This window comes from Malaclemys terrapin, chromosome 10 (genome assembly GCF_027887155.1).
Source record: "Malaclemys terrapin pileata isolate rMalTer1 chromosome 10, rMalTer1.hap1, whole genome shotgun sequence".
Classification (NCBI taxonomy): domain Eukaryota; kingdom Metazoa; phylum Chordata; order Testudines; family Emydidae; genus Malaclemys; species Malaclemys terrapin.
The window spans coordinates 85054264-85074314 of NC_071514.1; the positions used below are offsets into that span (position 1 = coordinate 85054264).

General features: G+C 46.9%; 1 protein-coding gene across 1 annotated transcript in view; it reads left to right on the forward strand.

Moving 5' to 3' along the window:
• GRID2IP (Grid2 interacting protein) overlaps positions 1 to 20051 on the forward strand; it is a 98383-nt gene that overhangs the window by 66206 nt on the left and 12126 nt on the right. The window contains exons 8-17 of the mRNA XM_054043166.1: positions 1487 to 1670; positions 5842 to 5996; positions 8476 to 8583; positions 12355 to 12452; positions 13020 to 13137; positions 14154 to 14479; positions 15022 to 15435; positions 16930 to 17017; positions 18058 to 18135; positions 19339 to 19535. Of these exons, the coding sequence (XP_053899141.1) occupies positions 1487 to 1670; positions 5842 to 5996; positions 8476 to 8583; positions 12355 to 12452; positions 13020 to 13137; positions 14154 to 14479; positions 15022 to 15435; positions 16930 to 17017; positions 18058 to 18135; positions 19339 to 19535 (1766 nt within the window). The remainder of the gene's footprint in view (positions 1 to 1486; positions 1671 to 5841; positions 5997 to 8475; positions 8584 to 12354; positions 12453 to 13019; positions 13138 to 14153; positions 14480 to 15021; positions 15436 to 16929; positions 17018 to 18057; positions 18136 to 19338; positions 19536 to 20051) is intronic.

The window sequence follows — 20051 nt, forward strand, 5'->3', positions numbered from 1 at the left end:
GCTAAGTGACTTGTCCAAGGTCACACAGAAAGTTTGTGGCGGAGCAGGGAATTGAACCTGGAATGCCTAGGCTTGTGCACTAACCACTGGACCATCCTTCCTCTCAAAAAAAGTGTCTGGTTTTTAGTTCTGGTGCCTTGCCAAATGCCTACTTGGGTAATTACATTTTGCAGCCCTAAATTCCCTTTCTAGGTTCTGTTGGATACAATTTTCTTTATTTGCTGTCTCAAACAGTTGTGAAGTATTGCTGTGCACTGTTAAACAGCTGCTGTGTCCCACTCCAGAGGTGTCTGTACTTCAGTGGTAGGAGCAGTACAGCGTGACTGTGGCAAAGTAATTTGACCTCTTTGTGCCTCAGTGTACCCAAGTATAACATTTGAAGTACTGCACTCAAAGAGGATGTTGCGAGGGCTAAGTACATTAATGTTTGTAAAGTGCTTTGAGATTCTCAGCAGAAGGTTCTCTAGAAAAAGAAAGTATATGATTTTGTGTATATTTGCTATTCTTAAAAAGAATCCTTCACTTTAGAAAATATGACTCATGAGAAGACGTAAACCACGTACAAAAGAGCAGAGAAAGGTCTAAAAGTCTCTTTGTACGGATTAAATTTCAGGCCTATTGAAACAATAGAAGCTCCATGACAGTTTATTCTGTTTATATTGGTTCAGCACATTTGAGAATGGCAAGGTTAATGATAAGCTGTGATTCAGCCAGAGTATCTTCTTCTGACGAGCTAAAGTATCCTGTTCACCACGTTGTTTTTCAGTGGCTGAAGTGTTTTTGTAAATTAGTCTGTTAGGTCTGTTTATTTTGAGACAAAGATGCACATATGCTCCCTTACACATTCCTTTTAATATCGGCCTTGGTGGGTTCCCACTCATAATTCACACACTCTGCATTACCTCGCTGATCTGGCCTTATCAGAGTCCTTCCTACTGATAAAAAAACCGATTGCCCAGGCATCCTGGATTCTAAGCTGCAGGTATACAGGGATCAGAGACACAAAGATTGAACCTGTTCTTGGAAGTCTGTTCAGGCAAGGCTCCCATTGAAGTTAATGGGAGTTTTGTCTGAGTATACGTAAAAGTGGAATAGTTAATTAAATGAGGACAGAAGGTTTTGAGGATTGTCGGATACAGCTTTAAGGCCATGCACATTAGTGTTTTTTTTTTTTTTTTCATAGGTTTGTTTTAAAGGCTAGAGACCCTTTGGCCTTGATAGTTTTTCTTCTCCAAGGGAAGAAATTCCTTGTAGTTACAGGGATAGGTGTTGGTGGACTCCCTTCTTGTCTTTTCACAACAGACTTGGCTGCAATCATTCCCAGCTCTTTAAATCACTTCCCCTCTTCATGCTGGAGTGCAGATTCCCTCAGAGGTACTGGGGCTGAAACTGGATTCTGATGCCTAAATCTGATGCTAAGATTCATTGTTGCCTCCTGTTCTTTATCCATTTAATAATCTCTTTCCTTTGTGCCCATGTGCTGCAGATTCTGAGTCTGCTGACTCCCCGAACCCCTCCTCAGCCCTCACCTCCCTGCAGTGGGTGGCAGAGATACTTCCCTCTAGCATCAAGATCCAAGGAAGGACCTTCAATCAGCAGCTGGAACGTCTGTTGACACCACCTGAGCGCTACATCATCTGCAAATCACTAGAAGGCTTCTTCCAGCATCGGTAACTTATTCAATGCTGTATTCCTTTAGTTGGTTGTGGTGGTGGTAGTGGTGTCCCTGATTACAATCTGCTTCTTGAATCAAAGCACTGAACCTTGGTATTGATGGCAGATGACAGAACAAGGAGCAATGGTCTCAAGTTGCAGTGGGGGAGGTCGAGGTTGGATATTAGGAAACACTATTTCACTAGGAGGGTGGTAAAGCACTGGAATGGGTTACCTAGGGAGGTGGTGGAATCTCCATCCTTAGAGGTTTTTAAGGTCCCGCTTGACAAAGCCCTGGCTGGGATGATTTAGTTGGTGTCCTGCTTTGAACAGGGGGTTCAACTAGATAATCTCCTGAGTTCTCTTCCAACCCTAATCTTCTATGATTCTGTGATTGGAACAGACATTAGCTTTATTGACCATATCAGCATTGCCTAGATACCTGCACTGTACTGATTATGGTGCTTAAGGACTTGATCCTATAAGATGCTGAGCACCCTCAATGCCCACTGACTTCAATTAGAGTTGAAGTCACTCAGCACCTTGCAGGATCAAGCCCGAAACTCTTTGTTCTTTCCCATTATGCCTGGTCCCAGAGTAAACCTGGGATGGATTCTTTGAGTTGTTATAAGGCCTGGAAGGGATCTTCCCAGAACATTGTAAAGGATTCAACTGAAATGTCCTTACTTTCTTGGCTATGTTCCCCAACTATCCGCGAGGCCCTGTATCCCAGTGACTGTCACTCTGGATGAGGAGATGTGGCCATTGCTCCCCTACTGAGATATTCAGGGCTGCTGTTTATGAGCAGCTAGAAAAGGGTGCTGGGAGGCAACATGAGGTGCAGTTTCCCTTCTCCCACAAGTGATGAGCACCCACTGGGGTACTGATCTGTATTCCATGCCTACCCTGTACATATCCATCAGAGAAACCATTAAGATAACAGGGTGGAAAGCCCCATCTGGCCAGATGCCCAACCCACTGAGGGGTCAGGGAATCATCCAAACCTATTACCTTTTGAGATTCACCCATAATTGCCCCTTAATCCAACATAAAAATTACCTTGTTCTTTTCATGCAGCTAGGGGTCTCTGGCTGCCTGGACAGACCCTGAGCCAACAGCATGTCCTGTTCTTACAGTCAGCCCCTTTTGTTTAATTTTCATTGTGTTTTATGCCTCTCTTATTGCTCCTTTCAGCATTTTGGCTAATGTGTTCCCTTGGCCTTAGCACAAGAATGCCTCCCGCTGGCAAACTTTTCTTCCTGTAATTGAACACATCCTCTCTGCCCTGCTGCAGGCCTTGAAACTGATCTTATGGAGGCATTGAGAACTTCAATAATGCACTTGTTTTCCACCCTTGACCCTTAATCTTTTTCATACAGTGCTGATAAAGCCATCAGCAGGCCTGACATTTGGATATTAGGAGTGATAATATCCCCGGATGGGCTGCTCAGGACCATCTTTCTTAGAGCCTTGGCATTCATTGGGAAAAGCAGCCTGGCTCCCCTCTCCCTTCTACTGGATATTAGTTACTATGGAAAGTTTACAGGTGTAAATGCCAGTGGCCAAATCCAGAGCTCCTACCCAGAGAAGTCAGGCAAACTCCTGCTGACTTCGCTGGGAGCTTTGCCTGAGTAAGGACTGAGTACAAAAGGAGTAGGGAGCTGACTGGCCCATTGATTTCACTGGGAGTTCTGAGGGAAGCTTTCAGCATTTAGCTCCATGGAAGATGAAGGACTGTCCATGGTGGTATAAGCTACTAAATACAAATGCACCAATAACAGCACTGTTCATAGCACTTCTCCTTCATTTCTTCACCACCTTCAGGGCATGATGCTGCACACACTAAAATCAATGGGAGCATTACCGCCTACATCAGGAAGTGCAGGATCAGGTCCCTACTTGGCAGTGTCTCAGAGCTCAGAATTCCACACCTGATTAGATAGCTTTTAGCACCTTGGCACTGGCTGAATGAGCCCTCCTTAAACACAGATTGTGCTAATCCTGCCCCGATTAAGCAGCATTCGTTGCTTTGAATTCTCATGAGGCAAGAACAGTTCTGTATAGATTCCCCAGTCATGCACTCCCTGATGGAGCAGAGGATGTTGTATTCTGCATTTTGTTTCAGTGCCGGTCATTAACAAGATGCAGTTTTGCAGCCTATAGGCCTGATCCTACTTACATTATAGTTTTGCCCTTGTCTTCAGTGGCAGCAGGATTGTGCCCATAGATATTAAAAGTAATGAGTCTAAGGCTTTGTCTACATTGGCAACTGAATGACAAAACTTTTGTCATTTAGAGGTTTTAACCCCCTCCTCCCCTCCCGAAAGACAAAAGTTTTGTCGATGAAAAGAGCAGGTGCTCCTGCCCACAAAGCTACCGCTGCTCATTGGGGGTGAAAATATTTTGTCAGCAGGAGAGCTCTCTCCTATTGTCAAACAGTGGCTACACTGCATGCCTGTACCTGCACAGCCGTGTGGCTAAAAGGTGCCTAGTGTAGACAAAGCCTAACACTTCCTCTCTCAGGTGCTGCATTCACCTGAGGCTTGGTCCTTCGGATACACCAGCTATACGCCACTGCAAGAGAGAGGGAGCTAGACTTGGTGGACTAGTGGTTGGATCAGCTGTGGCACCTCCTATGTTCTCATTTGATTTTGTTTGTGTATAGTTTGCCTGAAACTATAGGTTGTCTGAAAATGAGGCACAGCAAAACAGAATTAGCTACTCAGTTACATGCTAAAACATTGGAAAGGTCAGAACTGTACGATAGAACACTGCCTGTCACCGACTAACATGCCAGACGTTATAATCCCAGTGTCTCCGTCTCGGACAATGATTGATTGTATTGAGGACTGCAAATGGCAAGCCAGGAACATACATTGCTTCAGTTCTCAGCATCCCTCGGGAGGCCAGTGCAGATGACTGGTAGCCAAGACTCCCAAGTTTTGTTTTCAACTCTGCCACCAATTTGCTGAATGATTCACTTCACCTCAAAGACTGGCCAGCCCATTAGTAAAATAGGGGTAGTATCTACCTCACAGGGGAATAGGGTGGGCTCATTACTTAATGCTGATAAACCCCCTGAAGATCCTTGAATGGAACATGTGTTTGAGATGAACAAAGTATGATTGTCTCAGGTGCTGTGCCAGAGATGTAGGTAGCCAGAATAATGAGCATTCTTGGCCTTTGCTCAAAGCTGGAAATGAACCTTCAAGCTTCTGTGAGGTTCAAGAAAAGTTTGGGTAACTTTGTGCTGCTTCCTCATCTTTGTGGTTTCCCACTAATATAAACAGCTTCCATTTCTCAGGTGACCACTGCACTGGGATGGACTAGTATCTTAATCCTTTTACCCGGGAATTCTTTGCTACCACATGCAAAATACAGTCTTGGCTCTTAAGAAATCAGGGACATTACTCTTGATTTAAATCTGCATCACAGAAAGCAGAATCTGGCCCTACATAGAGAGTTCCCTTCCATTGATGCAAGGTTGCCCTTTTCAGGCTAAACAGTCAATCCGTTTATCAGTCCTCTCTGAGGCTTAACAATCCTTTCCCACTTGGTGTAGAGATTTCTACACCATCTTTACATGGCACCATTGGGGAGACCCAGTCCAGCCTTCACTGCAGGCTGCAGCTTAAGGGTCTTAACTATGCAGTGGCTGTCTTCTCCACTCAGAACCCCCGGCTTCACTTTGCCCTGGGCCACTTCCTACTTACTGCCTGACCAAATCTTACCTTTCCCTGGGGGTTCTCCTTCTTCTTCCACCTATCTCTAGGCCTCCTCCCAGGCCCTTTCCAGTAGTCTGTAGAAGCCTGCTTCCTTAGCTCCAAAGGGGATTAGCCTTAGGTCTTATCTCATCCTCACACTGACCAAAGAGCAGTACTTTTTATAGCCTGGCCATCACATGGTCCTTGAGTCACATGCTCTGGGACTGCTGCAGAACTACATTTCCCAGAATTCTTTTGCTTTAAAGAGTCAAGTACCAGTGCCAAATGGGCTGGCAGTGCCTGCTTATAAAGGGCCCAGTACAGTTACACAGACAAATAAGAGACAAGCCCCTGCCTACAGGAGCTAAAATCTAAGTTAGATATAGGACAGAAAGAGATGAAACAAAAAGGGAGTTTTCATGGGAAGGAATACTGCAGCAAAAGTAGGTGATCATTGTCTTGCCTTCTCTTTTCAACTGTGCAGGAACATCGATACTCTCATAGTGGATGTGTACCCCGTGCTGGACACACCAGTCAAGCAGGTCATTTGGCAGTTTATCTACCAGCTATTGACATACGAAGAGCAGGAGCACTGCCAGCAAAAGATTGCCAGGTTCCTTGGTTACAAGTCAGTGGCAGGTGAGAGGAAAGCTCCTGTACTCTGACATGTGCACGCTGTGTCTCATGACTTCCCTGGGGATTGGGTCTTGTTGCATGTTATCACATTGTCAAGAGCAGCTTAAGATTACTGGAGGTTAGGTTGAATATCTTGTGTTGTGCTAGGGCTCGAAAAAAGTGGTGAATTCTCATAGGAAAGGGTGGCTTGCCAGCCTTTCTTGAATGGGACAGAGTTCCGGGGCCTGATTCTCCCCTGCCTTGCACCTTGTATAGTCACTCACACCTGTGAAGACTGGGTGTAAAATTCTACCTGATCAGAATGGCAGTGTTGTACATCCACTTTGCACATATGTAAATGACTATCCAGGGTACAGGACAGTGCAGAATCAGGACTCTCTGTTTCTAGCCCTGATCATTCATGAGATATTGATCTTTAAACCTGGGATTGGTCCAGGACTGAAGGCTGCTCTTCCTGCACCTTGGACCAGTGTAATTTTGGGAGGAAACTCCACATTTTGGGGGAAAGAAAGAAAAATATTTTTGTGGTAGGTTGTCTTAAAAATGCATCTGAGACAGTCGAAGAGCTGCCTAATGGATGCAATTTCTCCCCTGATGTCACCAACATGTGGCATAAATAAATGTCTACAATTAGGGTTCAGTTAAAATTAAGGCCCATCAAAGATCACACAAAGAAAGTAAGAAACATGCTTGATTCCAGCCTCTGCCTAGGAGGTTTTGTTCTATCACAGAGATTTAGGGTGGCATTAGCAAATCACATTGCATCCTGCAGTGAAGGAGTCTGCACCTACCTTTTCTTACTTGTCACTATCTGTTGTTGCTGTGGCAACATACAAACCAACTATGGTTTGCTGTGGATTATGTGCTTCACAATCAGACAGCAAAAAGGCAGAGGGTAAATTTAGAATGAAAGGTTTTAATCTTTGTATCTAGATTTGTTAATTACTTTTAAATTCCTGGGTTTTAAACCATTTACATTTTGCTGATAAGTTTATTTTAAACATGGCTAAAACTGCAGGAAAGAGTTTTCAATTTGAAGAAGGGGAGGACTTGTTTAGACATACTTTTTTTTTTACACAATCTGTTTACAAAGGAAAAGTCATTTGTGTAGGGGCAACCAGCTCTTGCAGTGTAGGCACAAATGTTCTGAATTGAGCATGCAAAAATGCTTGTGTATTTGCTCACCTAATTTGCACATACAATTAACATGACTGCGTTTGTGCATTCAGAATAAGTGGGCAAACGTTCATATTTTTACATGAGCATTCCAAGCAGCTGGGCCCTGATATTCAAAATGAAAACTTTAAATGATATTATTATTAACATCCGAATCATGTCAGGAGACAGATTTGAAGTCTTGATTTCAGTTGCCTGTTTTAATTTATTTTAACACTGGTAGAGAGTGGGTCATCCTTTCCTATTCTATGAGTGCAGTTTTCAAACATAGGTATTTAAGTTGCACAAGTAAAATGTGCTACAAACATGTAATTGTGCCCGCTGTACATGTATGTACTCTTTTTCATGCACATATATGTATTTTACAGGTGATGCTATTCTAAGGTTAGTCCTTTCCCCCGTGTATATGGTTAGATTAGATATGTATCTACTTCAGGTCATTTGATGTGAGCTTGGGCTTCTGAGTGGATTAATAATACTGTTTGACACGTACACATCACTTTTCATCTTCAAAGCATTTTACAGATAGTAATTTAAGAATAAGCTACAAGGAGTTGGCGTTACTGGTCCTATTCTACAGATGAGGGAGGTGAAGCACAGGGTGTGGAAGTGACTTACCCAAGGCCACATAGTTTCAGAGGCAGGATTAAAACCAGGAGTTCCTGGTATTCAGACCTTACAATTAGGAAGTGATGGATGTACTCCCTTCCATAAAAGGTCAGTCTGTGCTCACGTGACTTTCCATGTACTCTGGTACAGTGTGTGCATACCCATGTTTGGGAACATGAAGGCCAGACCTCCCCAGATTTGGGGCAGCTCTTCATTTGATCTGGTTCCAAACCAAATGGTCGTCTCCACTGTGGTAATGTTTCATGGATGTCTGTCTGAGTGCCTACCTGCCAGGCACTGAACACCATAGCCTCTAGGTTCTGATGTAATGCTAAGATTATTTTACCCAACACCAGCATCAACCATGTGGTTTTGGAGAATTCTTCTTACACCCTGCATTGCAGCACTGCAGTACAGACTGCTTTGCATGCCAGGAGCCCATTCCTAGAGGGCGGAGAAAGAGAAGGTTGACTGTTTCCCTCTAGAGTCATTCCTGATGAGCCATATAGGCTGGGATCCTGTCCCCATGTGGGGGGTGGGATTTCAGGCTCACAGAACTTTGTGGTCAACGGCAGCTGCAAACCTGAATGTCCCTGGGGTTGTTCCTCTGTGATGAATAGGAAGATGGTAAGTGAGGAGCACTGGGAGCCAGTGCATCTTGCAAAGACACATGGTAACTTATCAAGTCTCTTTGCAGCTGCAGCAGAGCCAGAGGCAGAGGAACGGCCCCGGACTTCGGTTCGAAGGGCCTCAGGATGTCGGGGAAGCATTCGAACGCGAGGCCTTGAGGAAGGTGGGACAGGAGGTAGGTCATTTATTGCTCTATGAAGATTCCCTTTGGAGAGCTCCTGCGGCTGTTTCCCATTTATCCTGGGCCCAGCGGGCCTGGTTGTTAAGATGCAGACCCAAGAGTCAGGATTTCTAGCTGTTGTTCTGGCCCAGTCCTTGATTTGACACTGGTCTCAATAGCAGCACTAGGTACAAGCTAGCAGAGAGTCAGGCTCACAGCCCTTGGCAGCAAATCCACTTTTGTTCCGACAAGGAACAAACTGTTTAACATCAGAAAGTCCTAATGTGAAAGCTGCCTGGGCTGAGCCTGTAAGTTATTTATTCAGGATCCCTAACATTGTTTAGAGGGACAGCCAGGGAGAATTACAGTGGGCTGCCAGGCCAGTGGATTAGCAATAATCTAAACCATTCTGCACATTCCGCCCCGGGGCTCTTCCAGGGATAAGTCTTGCTGCAGCATTAAGGGATGAGGCTCACTTCTGTCTGTCTGGATCCATAGTTCTTTCTAGATCTCATCATTGCTTGTCCAGACTTCCCCACGTTCACACCTAAAATGGTGTTTGGAAAGCCCCCAGGACCACAAACGCTGGTTCTGAAGGGGGTCCTGGCTCGTTAACCCGTCCAGCTGCTCTCAGTGCGCAAACTGCACTGAGGGATAGATATAGCCTTCCTTCTGTCCTCCACAAACACCTCATTCTCCCTCCCACTGGTAAGCCACAGTCTTCTAACCTTCCTGCAGGGCCTCTTCCAACATCCTGAAACCCCTGCAGCTCTCCCCAGGAGAGCATTACACTGCTGCTGGTTCCATCCTCCCACCTCAGTTCTCTGCCAGATCCCTCTTGATAGTTTGACGGGCAGTCACAGCCAATCCACGTCCCTTTAGCAGCTGGCACCCAGCGTGGAATAGAAGTCTGCCTGCGGCGCTTTCTCACTCATCGGTTTCTCAGTACCATGCGACTCACCATAACCAGCCATGTACCTCTGACGTAATAGCCTCCTGTGCCTCTAACAGGGGGATAATGGGGCGTTTAGAAATGGGAACCTAGGTCTTCATATGAACTTGTCACCATTAACAGGGACTGTAGTGTTACTGAGCTGTCAAAGGAGGATGCTGTCAGAGCCGCCAGTTAGAAGACATTTCTACTGGGAGAATCCAGTAACCTGCTGTTGAGGGGGATTTCCTGTGCCTGATATTAATGCATGGAATCCAAGACAACTGCATTAGCCAGAGGGAAGCCTCAGATTCCAGACAGATATTTGGCAGCTGTGAGGTTAGGAATATTGTCCTCAGTTGCCCTTCTGAAAAACCAGAGCAGGAGGGAAGCGTGACCTGTTGTCCTAATAATATTGAGAGTGAACTAGTCCCAAACCGAAAGGAGACTGGTGGGAATAACCCATACCCAGCAGATTTCCAGCTGTCTTTATTGTACAAACCACTTGTTCAAAAAGGGGTTTCTAGGTCAGTATGACAAAGAATCTAAACTGGAGGATGGTATCAGCCTGCCTGCTATTTATTGCTAGTGAGGAGTGGCAAAAGTGCCAGAGATTCAGATGAACACTCAAAAACACAGGGGCCTCTTTGAATGTCACCCAAGCTACCCACACCTGCTGGATTTGCAGGGTGCCTGGTGAATTTCTGCCTATTGAGCTGCAAATCCTAAATTCCTTCTCTAGATTTTACTCAGGTCTTGCTCAGGTGTTTTACCTATTGATTTCGGTGGCCCAAAGCCTAAAGGCCTTACTCAGCATTTACTCAGGCAAGCTTTATTGAAGGCAATGGGTACTTTGCCTGAGGACTGAGTGAGGACCCCAGGATTCCAGTCCCCAAGAAGGGGAGCAAAGGTGGCATTATGCATAAGCTATTGGGGCCATGCGGCTGGCCCAGGATCACTGGAGTACAAGGTTTTCCAGCCATGTCCCCTCTGCCCCAACACACACCTGGATGCTGGCTCTACTCCATCTGGGTGTCCTTTTATAGCACAAAGGCATGGAATGGGATGGGGATCTGTCCCTTGGCTGTATTTTAACCCCTCCAGGTCCAGCAGGAAGTAAGATGCCCCTGGGACTCCTCTGACCATGAGCAATAATGCTTCAGGGTGGGAAGGACTGACAGTGTTTGAACTCAGTTAGAGGTTTTGGTTACACTGATTTGCCCAGCTTTGAGTTGCAGCCCATCTCTCCATTATGGCTGATCTGGTTCTTTGGCCTGAGGTTAATGGTTTGATTGGCCACCGTGGCCACTTCTCCCGAGAGCAGGCTCAGACTCCCAGTTCCATTTAGAAACACGGGTGAGTGACTGCCAGGGAGGAAACTCTTTCTAATCCCTGTCTTTAACTCTTTCCAAATGTTAAAGAGCCGATGGAGAGATTTACATTCCTTTCAGCCCAAATATTTTTATCTCCACATCTAGGGCCAAATTCAACCCTGGTGCAAGCAGGCACATCTCCAGAGAAAGCCGTGGTGTGCCACCCACTCACACCAGGTCTGACTTTGACCCATTTGCTCTGAATGGACAAAGTCCAGCTATTAATGGCAACTGCAGAAAAAACACCCTGATTCTGACACATTTGGCACAGAGGAAAATGAGTTTAGGAATATGCCTGCTGGCCTGTTGCTAGTGGAGTGGCTGTCCTAGGAAAGCTGTTCTATCTGCATACTCCCCCATCATAACCCTGTGAGTCCCAGCCCTTACCTCATCTCACTCTCACTGTTCATGCTCCTGCTTTTATTCTGGTGACAGCTCAGAATCTGTGGCATGGGTTTTTCATTTGCAGTGATTCTGGAGTCATCTGTTATCCAGCACATGACAACTAGGGTGAAGTGTCCTAATGAAAAAATGTCCAGGGATTTAATAAAAAAGAAGAAAATCTTTGGTGTTCCAGTAACAAGATGCCTTGATAGCACTATGATGGATACATTAGAAATACCTATTGACAAACTGGGTAATGTTCCTTCCTTCCAATGTTGTACTAAAGACTGTGCAACTGGTGCTGAAAATTTGTGCAACACTAGTAAAGTGCATCACTGATGAAGTGGGTTTTAGCCCACGAAAGCTTATGCCCAAATAAATGTGTTAGTCTCTAAGGTGCCACAAGGACTCCTCGTTGTTTTTGCTAATACAGACTAACACGGCTACCCCTCTGAAACCTATTGATTATACTGTAATAATAACATTGAGCACCTTTCAAACAGTGAGAAATTACATGAAGCCTCACACCAACCCACCAGCAAGGTAGGCAGGTTAACACTAATATCCTCATTTTATAAACACAGAGAGGCAAAGTGTCTTGCCCCCAAGCATAGGAGTAGCTGTTGAAATGCAGGCAGCATTCCACTGTTCCTTGTATGCCAGTCACTAGGCCACATCTAATTGCACATGTGATGTCTGGTGTCTCTATGCTCAGTGTCATAATTAAAATATTTTCGCACATTTGCCTGGTCTACACAAATATTTTCCCTAGTGGGTGACCCTATCCTACAGTGTAGATGGCAATTTAAATGAAGATTTTAGCAAATTACCCACAGTGCAGCAGGAAATATGTCACCATTCATTTAGGGTTTGGGGTCCGTACAGTCCATAAAGTCTGAACTATCCTTGTTCTGCATCAAAGGTTCTGGTGAAGGGAGTGAGATATTTGGGTCCACAGGGAAGATGAGATCAGGCTCTTAGTCTCGTGTGAGTGGATGTTCCCTGTTCTCTGATTAGTGAGAGGTGGGCAGGTGCAGCAGTGAAATCAAAGGATGCTCATACAGGGGACATCACTGGCAGTTCTTTCCTTCCCAGCAGGTCACAGCGACACCGGGGAAGTATCAATTCGACTGACACCTGGAGAGAGGCAAGCGGGTGATGGCACATCCCTTCCAGAGACTCCCAACCCCAAAATGGTTTGAACCTTGGCTATCTATGTGTGCAGCTGTTTGGGTGGGTTTTCTGTGAGGAAAGTGGTGGCTGGGAGAGAAGAACTTTCCTGGGCAGCTCTTGCTCGATGAATATGTAACAATTTGACTTCACAGGGCAGCAGAACAGTTTGACTTTATTTTATGTTCACATCAGAAGGCAGATAAACAAGGGAAGGGTGCTAAGGGTGCTGCATGCACATTTATCACCTGGGCATCTGCTTCCCATGCCAGAAACAATCCCTTCAGCACCTCATCAGAGCGGCTCTCTAAACATATTACCCTGGCAGTCAGTTGCTTTACCAGTACTGGCATCTTTCAAAGCCTTGGTACAACCTAATCAGAGAGAGTGAATGGTGTGTGATTCAGAAAAAAGGGAACCATCTTCCCTTAGTGTCAAATGCTCCTTAAAAAAGGGCGATTTTTTAATGCAATCAATAATAGAGCGCAGTTGGGATCAGGGATGGGACACAGAGCCTTCCTCTTTTACATCACTGGTTTTCAGACATTTCCAGAGTTGGACATTTATGGTTGTTTTTTTCTTTTTGCTTTCAGATGTCAGCTGTCTATGCAGAGTTAGAAAATCGCCTGATCAGCAGCTTTGCAGGAAAGATGGCTAATGCCCCCACACACAGAGATTCACCCCCTGTCCCAGACCAGGCAAACGCTGCAGGTAGAGGCTTTCCTTCTCCTGGTTTTGGGATAGAGGCAGTTCATTTGCTCTAGCTGGTATGATGACCCGCAACATGCGGGTTTGGTGCTAGTTATGCAGTCCCAGGATTACGTTACATTTCTCTTTGCACCCGGGATCAAGTCATTTGAGGTCTCATGACAAATTACTGCTCCATTAGGGTGAAATCAACACAGGTTTATTGCAGGCAGTCATCCCCTTTGGAGGAGAAGGGTCTGTTGGCTCCCCTGGTAATACTCTGACCTTAAGCAGAGCTTGGGCAGGGCAAGAACCACAATCTCCCAGGTCCAAAAGAAAAACACATTAGTTGTGTGAAGTGTAACAGTTCCTACCTACCCCCAGGGAGACTCTCTCCAGAGACAGGTAGATCCTGGCCCCAGCCACACCTTCCTTCAGGTAGTCTCTAAATATCCCCTGGCCCCGTCCACTCCTTCTTTCAAGGAGCTAGCACAAGACGTCCCCTCTCTCTGCTGGTCAGCCACTACTGAGCTGGGCTTTCCCCCTTTTAACCCTTCCTCCAGGCTTGACAGCTCTCACAGGTGCATTGGGGCAGGGTTGATGGAACCCAGAGGCTCTAATTAACCCCTTCTTGGTCAGTGTTGGGTGTGTGCACCGCATCACAGCAACTTTTTATACTAAGGAAGGCAACGATGCAGCCTCTGAGTCTAAGGGGGCCCACAGAGTTCTAGAATGTGACCTTTATCTTCAGTGGGGAGGAGTGGGGAGTTGCCATGCTCTGGTTTGATCTCAGAAGCTTCTGCTCAGATCAGGATAGATCACTGCATGCTGGCAACCATCATCTCTCCAGGTTGCACCTTTATTTCAAGGTTGCTGTATTGTACACAGACATTGGAGCGCCAAACAGTTTGCTCTAGTGGCCCATGGCTGGGTGAAGGCTAGGCATCCGTGTTAGACCACAGGAAATGTTCATAGCCCTGCTTTCAAATGAGATGTAGGCTTGGAGGAGTCTAGTCTGCAGCACTGTTTGTTTCCTGCAGGTGTTCGGAAGTCGGGGATGACGATCTCCTGGCAGAGTGATCCTTTGCCCTCCCAGCAGTGCTATTACCACCCACACAGCAGCATCCCCTCCCCCAGCAGCACAGAGTCCAATCCCTACGTCAGCCTAGACAGCAGCCCTGCCCCTTCCCCCAAGCACATGGACTACGCGCTCAGCCCCCTGTCTCGACGGAAGAAGCTCTTCACCTTCTCCAGGCCTCCACGCAGCCGGGACACAGATCGCTTCCTGGATGCCTTGAGTGAGCAGCTGGGACACAGGGTCAACATCGTGGATGACTTCCTCACACCCGAGAATGACTACGAGGAGGTGAGTAAGGGGACCTGGACAGGGCTGCGCTCAGGGGTTGGGTTCCCTGTTGGGACGATCAGTGAGGTACGGTCACATCACACCCAGAGAGCAGGAGGGAGCAGCTTGGTGGTTCTATCTCGGGGAGGCTCCTGCAGAAGTAGCTGGATGGGGACTATGAAGGAGAGTTCTGGGCTGTACAGCAAAGCACTGCAATCCTGGGGTAGGGAGCTCTCCCAGGGCCTGATTGCACTGTGGAGTTAACTTACATTACTGCTCTCCAGTCCGCCTAGCTCGAGTGAGAGCAGCCACACACAGGTGCTGCACTCCTCCCGTGAGGGCTCAGTCCATGGTTCTTTGCACTGCAGGAAGCTGTGAATTCTTCCCCAGTGAATTGTGTCCTAGGTGCTAGCCTGCGTCCACACTACAGAGTGGTCATGTTAACAGCTGACGAGTTGTGCTAACTCGAGCTTTAGCTTGTACCTTGATGGGCCGTTTTGCCCAGTGGCTGGGAGGAGAAGCTTTTCTCATGGTGTAGTTACATTCTCTTTTTCCCAAATCAGATGAGTTTCCATGACGACCAGGGCAGCTATGTCACCAATGACATGAGCAGTGCCAGCGAGTACATCAGCAGCAGCGATGAAGGGAGCTCTCTGACCTACTCCACCCTATCTGATCACATCCCCCCACCCCCCCTAAGTCCGCCCCCGCCCCCGCCGCAGTTCCATGACTCCAGACCAGTCACTTTGAGCTCAGAGGCCACAAGAAATATCTCCTCCCCACTCTCCAAGACCCTAGGGAGTCACTTACACCCAGTTCCTCCCCCTCCCCCTCCCCCGCCTCCCCCACCAGTGCCATGTGCACCCCCCCTGCTGCAGCGGGGCCTCGTACATCGCAGGAGCGAGTCCAGCCACATGAGTGTCAAAAGGCTGCGGTGGGAGCAAGTGGAGAACTCGGAAGGCACCATCTGGGGGCAGGTACCGTATGGAACCCAGCAACTGGAATGACAGCACTCAGGCTCAGTCAGGGCAGGATGACATTGGGTCCAGTACTGAAGTCTACATCAGGAAAGTAACAATCCAAGTAATCAAATCTCAGGCTCCAAGGCCTACACTATAGGGGTCGGGAAAGAAGATTTCCCCATGTGCAGCAGCATTTCCAGTAGGCCAGGTGCATTCTGTGGGGGTGTTCTTCCCTCCCCCTGGAATATTAGGGGTTGGCCACTCCTTAGGCAAGAAACTGAAACAGGTGGACTCACTTATCTATCCCAAGGTGGCAGTTCTTATGGTGCCTCTCACTTAATTTCATCCTTGCTTTGTTTGGATCAGAACCCAAAGGACCACATAAGGGTCAACTGTGATTAGTACTGGAAAACATATCCAGTAAGATCTGCCCCAGCCGCACTCTGCGGAATATTCCTTTATATCCATGCGGCTTGGTCAGTGTGAGCAGGAGTTTCATCAATCACCAGCCATAGGAAATTGCAGTTTTATCAACAGGGGTGTGCTAAAAATTGTGAGCATGCTGGAAAGCAGAAGAATGGCACCCAGGTATCACAGGGATGGGTGCATTATAACTGGAGAGATGGAGAAGAGGCTAGAACCAGAAGTGATGTTTATTAGACAGTATTATTGACCTGTGCCAGGCAGGCTATGATTCGCCCCCTGGTGGTGACACAGAACTCAGCTGCTTATCTCAGCTAAAATGATAGGATTTGACTTGATTGAGGTGAATTTTAGTTGTTTTGAATTGATTTGGAAAAAGCTGAGTCCAGTGAGACTTAAATTTCAAGCCATGTACTTTCTTCCCTAAACAGCGTTAGAAAACGTAGAAATTAACAACTGGGCAGTCTCTCATGTGGATCCCTATTCCCCAAGTGATTTTATTCAATGAATTAACTTGGAGTACTCGGCCTGTACATTTGTTTCTCACTCCCCTTTTGGGGGGGCTGGGAATGAAGTATTTCTGCTTAGTGATTTTTTTGGATGCAAAAGGCACTTGAGGTTTCTGTAATTCCCATCGTATGCGTTAGTGAAATAATATCTGCCCAAGAAACATGCTGAAGAGTTACTGTTTTTAATTTAAATGTCATAAAATCTTCTAAGTTAACTCCAGTGGGACTGTCTGCAAGCAGCAATGCTGGAGGATTGAATCACCAGGTTCCTTTCTTTCTTCTGAACAGAGAATGATCCCATGGGATGTAGTCAGACTCTGATATAAAAAATACCTCCGTTCCAGGACATTTTAAGAGAGAAATTCATGACCACATAGACTCCAGTGTCTGCAGTGGCTTTGTAGTGGGCAAACCCCAGTTATAAGGAAAATGCCACAAAAATGCACCTGCCTCTAGGTATTCTGGGGCTGCATAGTTTAGGGCTTTTGGGGTGGAAATGCAGCACAGAATGGGGATGTGCAGCATGGAGATCTCCTCCTGGGACAGGGTCTTACTGACTATATTCCTCCTCCTGCAGCTTGGAGAAGACTCAGATTATGACAAACTGAGTGATATGGTCAAATACCTCGACCTGGAGCTTCATTTTGGAACTCATAAACCTGCAAGTAAGTAAGCCACTTACGAACAGCCATACTGCCACTAGAACCCAGAGCTGACACAGAACAGATAGGGAACACTTGATGGTGAAAGAATTAAGTAATCAAAGAGATAATGCCTATTTCCAGGGACACTGTCATCACAGAAGTCATATATAGTGGTCTACCAATAATTCTTCCACACGATACTAAATAACATCTCAGATTATTAAAGTGGAGATTATTTTAAAATCTCCCTTAATTTTCTCCAGTGATGCTGTTTGTTTATTGTCTGCATTTCAGTCAAGTGGGGCTGTGAAACTCAGCTGGACAGTTTCACTTTATATGTTCAGTTTCACTTACTGGTTCTCATGCAGCTGTATCTCGGCTCCCCGCCCTAACAGCACTGAATGGGCTAGAAAGAACTCCAGGTGGAGCTCTAAGCATGAGCTCAGGAGTCCTGGTCTGCCTTCCTAGCAGAGCAACCTTTAATGAATGAAAATCAGTTCCATAGCTGAAAAAGAGTGTGGGGGAGGAGGAGGATAAGGTCAGGTCTGTCTCTTGTGGGGCATGGGGATGTGATAACCTGTCTGTCTCCTGGGGGAAGGTGGATGGGTAACTTCCGATTGCTCTCCTGGGTGTGGGAGGAAGTGATGACTAACCATTAGAAAGGCAGTCTGTGACTCACTTGAATTGAGAAGAATAAAACCAGAATGGGATTTCTGTGCTCAGGTAATAAATCTGATATGGGAACATGGTTTTGGAGGGTCTGCGAGGCTTTTTGGCAGGGTGAGGTGGTACTAACTCACCCAGTTAAGTTTCTGGAGCAATCTGGGATTTTTCTGTGTCTCTCACCTCTTGTTTTACCTTTTTCAGCTCAGCGTGAGTCTTCCATTCAGGAGATCTTTGAATTACAGAATTCAAGGATTCCCGGAGCCATTCCTGTGCCCAGAGCATCATGTCTCCTCACTCTCATTCATTATCTCACTGTTTTCAGCCCAGTTTCCTCGGTGCTGGAGTCAACTGAGCCCGTCCTTACATCTGATTAAATCTTTCAGTTTCTCTTCCAGAGCCAACTCTGTTGCCTGAATCCTTTAAAAAGAAAGACGTGGTTGAAATTTTGTCTCACAAAAAGGCCTACAACACATGTAAGTAAAATGTCAGAGTGGAAGCAAAACCCTAAACAGGTCCTGAGATGGAACGGCAGTACCTGGCAGTATAGAGAACTGGAAAGGTAAAAAGAGAGCAAAGATAAATAGGTACATCCCATCTTGGCTGGGTGCAGTGGTCAGTACAGGACAATAGAGACCACTGCAATACAGTGTCCTTTGTAGGCTAGCAGAGACAGTCAGCCTTAAGCTAACGAGAGGAAGGCTTGAAGGAGAACTATAAAGATGGGCTGTGACTCACTGGCGTGGAGTGGGGTGGATAGCGCTCCAGATAATGGGGCAGCCCCAGGAATGAGGCTTTTCTCCCTGCATTGTGGAGAGTGGCAGGCGGGGAGGAGGTGCAAAGCAAAGGACGCTGCAGAACATGACCAGAAGCACCTGAGGGCAGCACACTCAGCTGATCTGTACAACTGCTCCAGTATGGATCGGTGTGCATTGCCCCAGAGCCTGCCTCTGGATGAGGCACCAGCAGGCACATAGATGGGGGAGGAGGGAGGGCTGGACTGTGACCCCAGACAACTTGTCCACTCCCCCTTGAATCCAAGGAATGCAAGTGGACACTTAGCTTGGCCCTGCAGCCTAGCATTCAGTAGAGTGACAGGTCACCATTCTGCCGGGCTCCTGCATGGGAATGCTGTGAGGTGTCCTCCATCCCCTGTGCACTGCATAGGACAAGGCAGAATGTTACCATTAGGTATCTGACTTTATCATGCACCTGAATCCCATTAATCCTAGGGGAGCCCCATGGGGAGACTAGACCCTGACATGCATGAAGGCTTCTGCTCTGTCACCCAGGCTAATCCCCTGCATTGCTTCCACTTTGATATTTGTAAATGAGCACTTTGGATAAAGAGGGCGGGAACGGGAATGGAGTCTCTTCCGATCCAGCCCAGCTGGGTAGTGACTGAAAGTTCTCACCATCTGATGGTGGTTTGGTGGCTCGGGTGAGAAGATAGAACTGTCCCGGCCCAGTTCCTGTTGGGCAGGTGTCCACATCACAAAAAACAGGTGGCCCTCTTGCCAACAGTCTCAGCAGAGAGGCCAAGAGACTGCCCTCCTGCCCCTATGGAGCTTCCCTTCGGGGTGTCCACCCTGACACTAATATTCACATAGAATGTAACCAGCCTTTGGAGTCTGCTTCCTCCCTTTGCCCCAGTTGATGCCCTTCCTCCTCCTCCCCAGCCATCCTGATAGCCCACCTCAAGCTCTCGCACATCGAGCTGCGCCAAATTCTCATGACAATGGAGAGCGACCGCCTGGAGTCCTCTCACATCAAGCAGCTCCTGCTGTACGCGCCTGACGCAGAGGAGGTCCAGCAGTACCAGAACTACCAGGACAATCCCAGCAAGCTGAGTGAGCCAGACCAGTTTGTCCTGCAGGTAGCTGCCATGTGGTTGGGCATGGGGAAGGCATGGGTGCTGCAGTGTCATTGGGATGGTCCTGCTGGAAATCCAGCCAGCTGTAGGAGAATAATTGCACGTTGTTTCATAGACTAACCTGCATCAAATCAAACAGCTACAGGTGTTATAAAACTGTGTAGCACCAAGAGTGTGCTGGGCCCTTTACACTCATGGGTCTCAGCCCTGTAGAGCCTACAGCCTAAACCCACATTATGCAGACCCAGGGAGGGAGGTGGAGCACCTGGGAATCCCCATGGTTGAGCAGGGAGGATTAGCTCACATCTTGGCACCTCTGAGATTATTAACTGGACTTGGTTTTAATTGTAGTTTTTCTCTGGTCTAATTTGACAGTGGTTTTTTTTGAGACAAGACTCAGGGCTCATGGGATTCTTGGCAGAAGGGTGTTTAAAAAAACTGGTTTAATGACGGGAGGGTGGAAGTGAGTCAGGGAGGAAGTTCCAGAATCCAGGGTTGCATTTCCTCTTAATGGTTAGT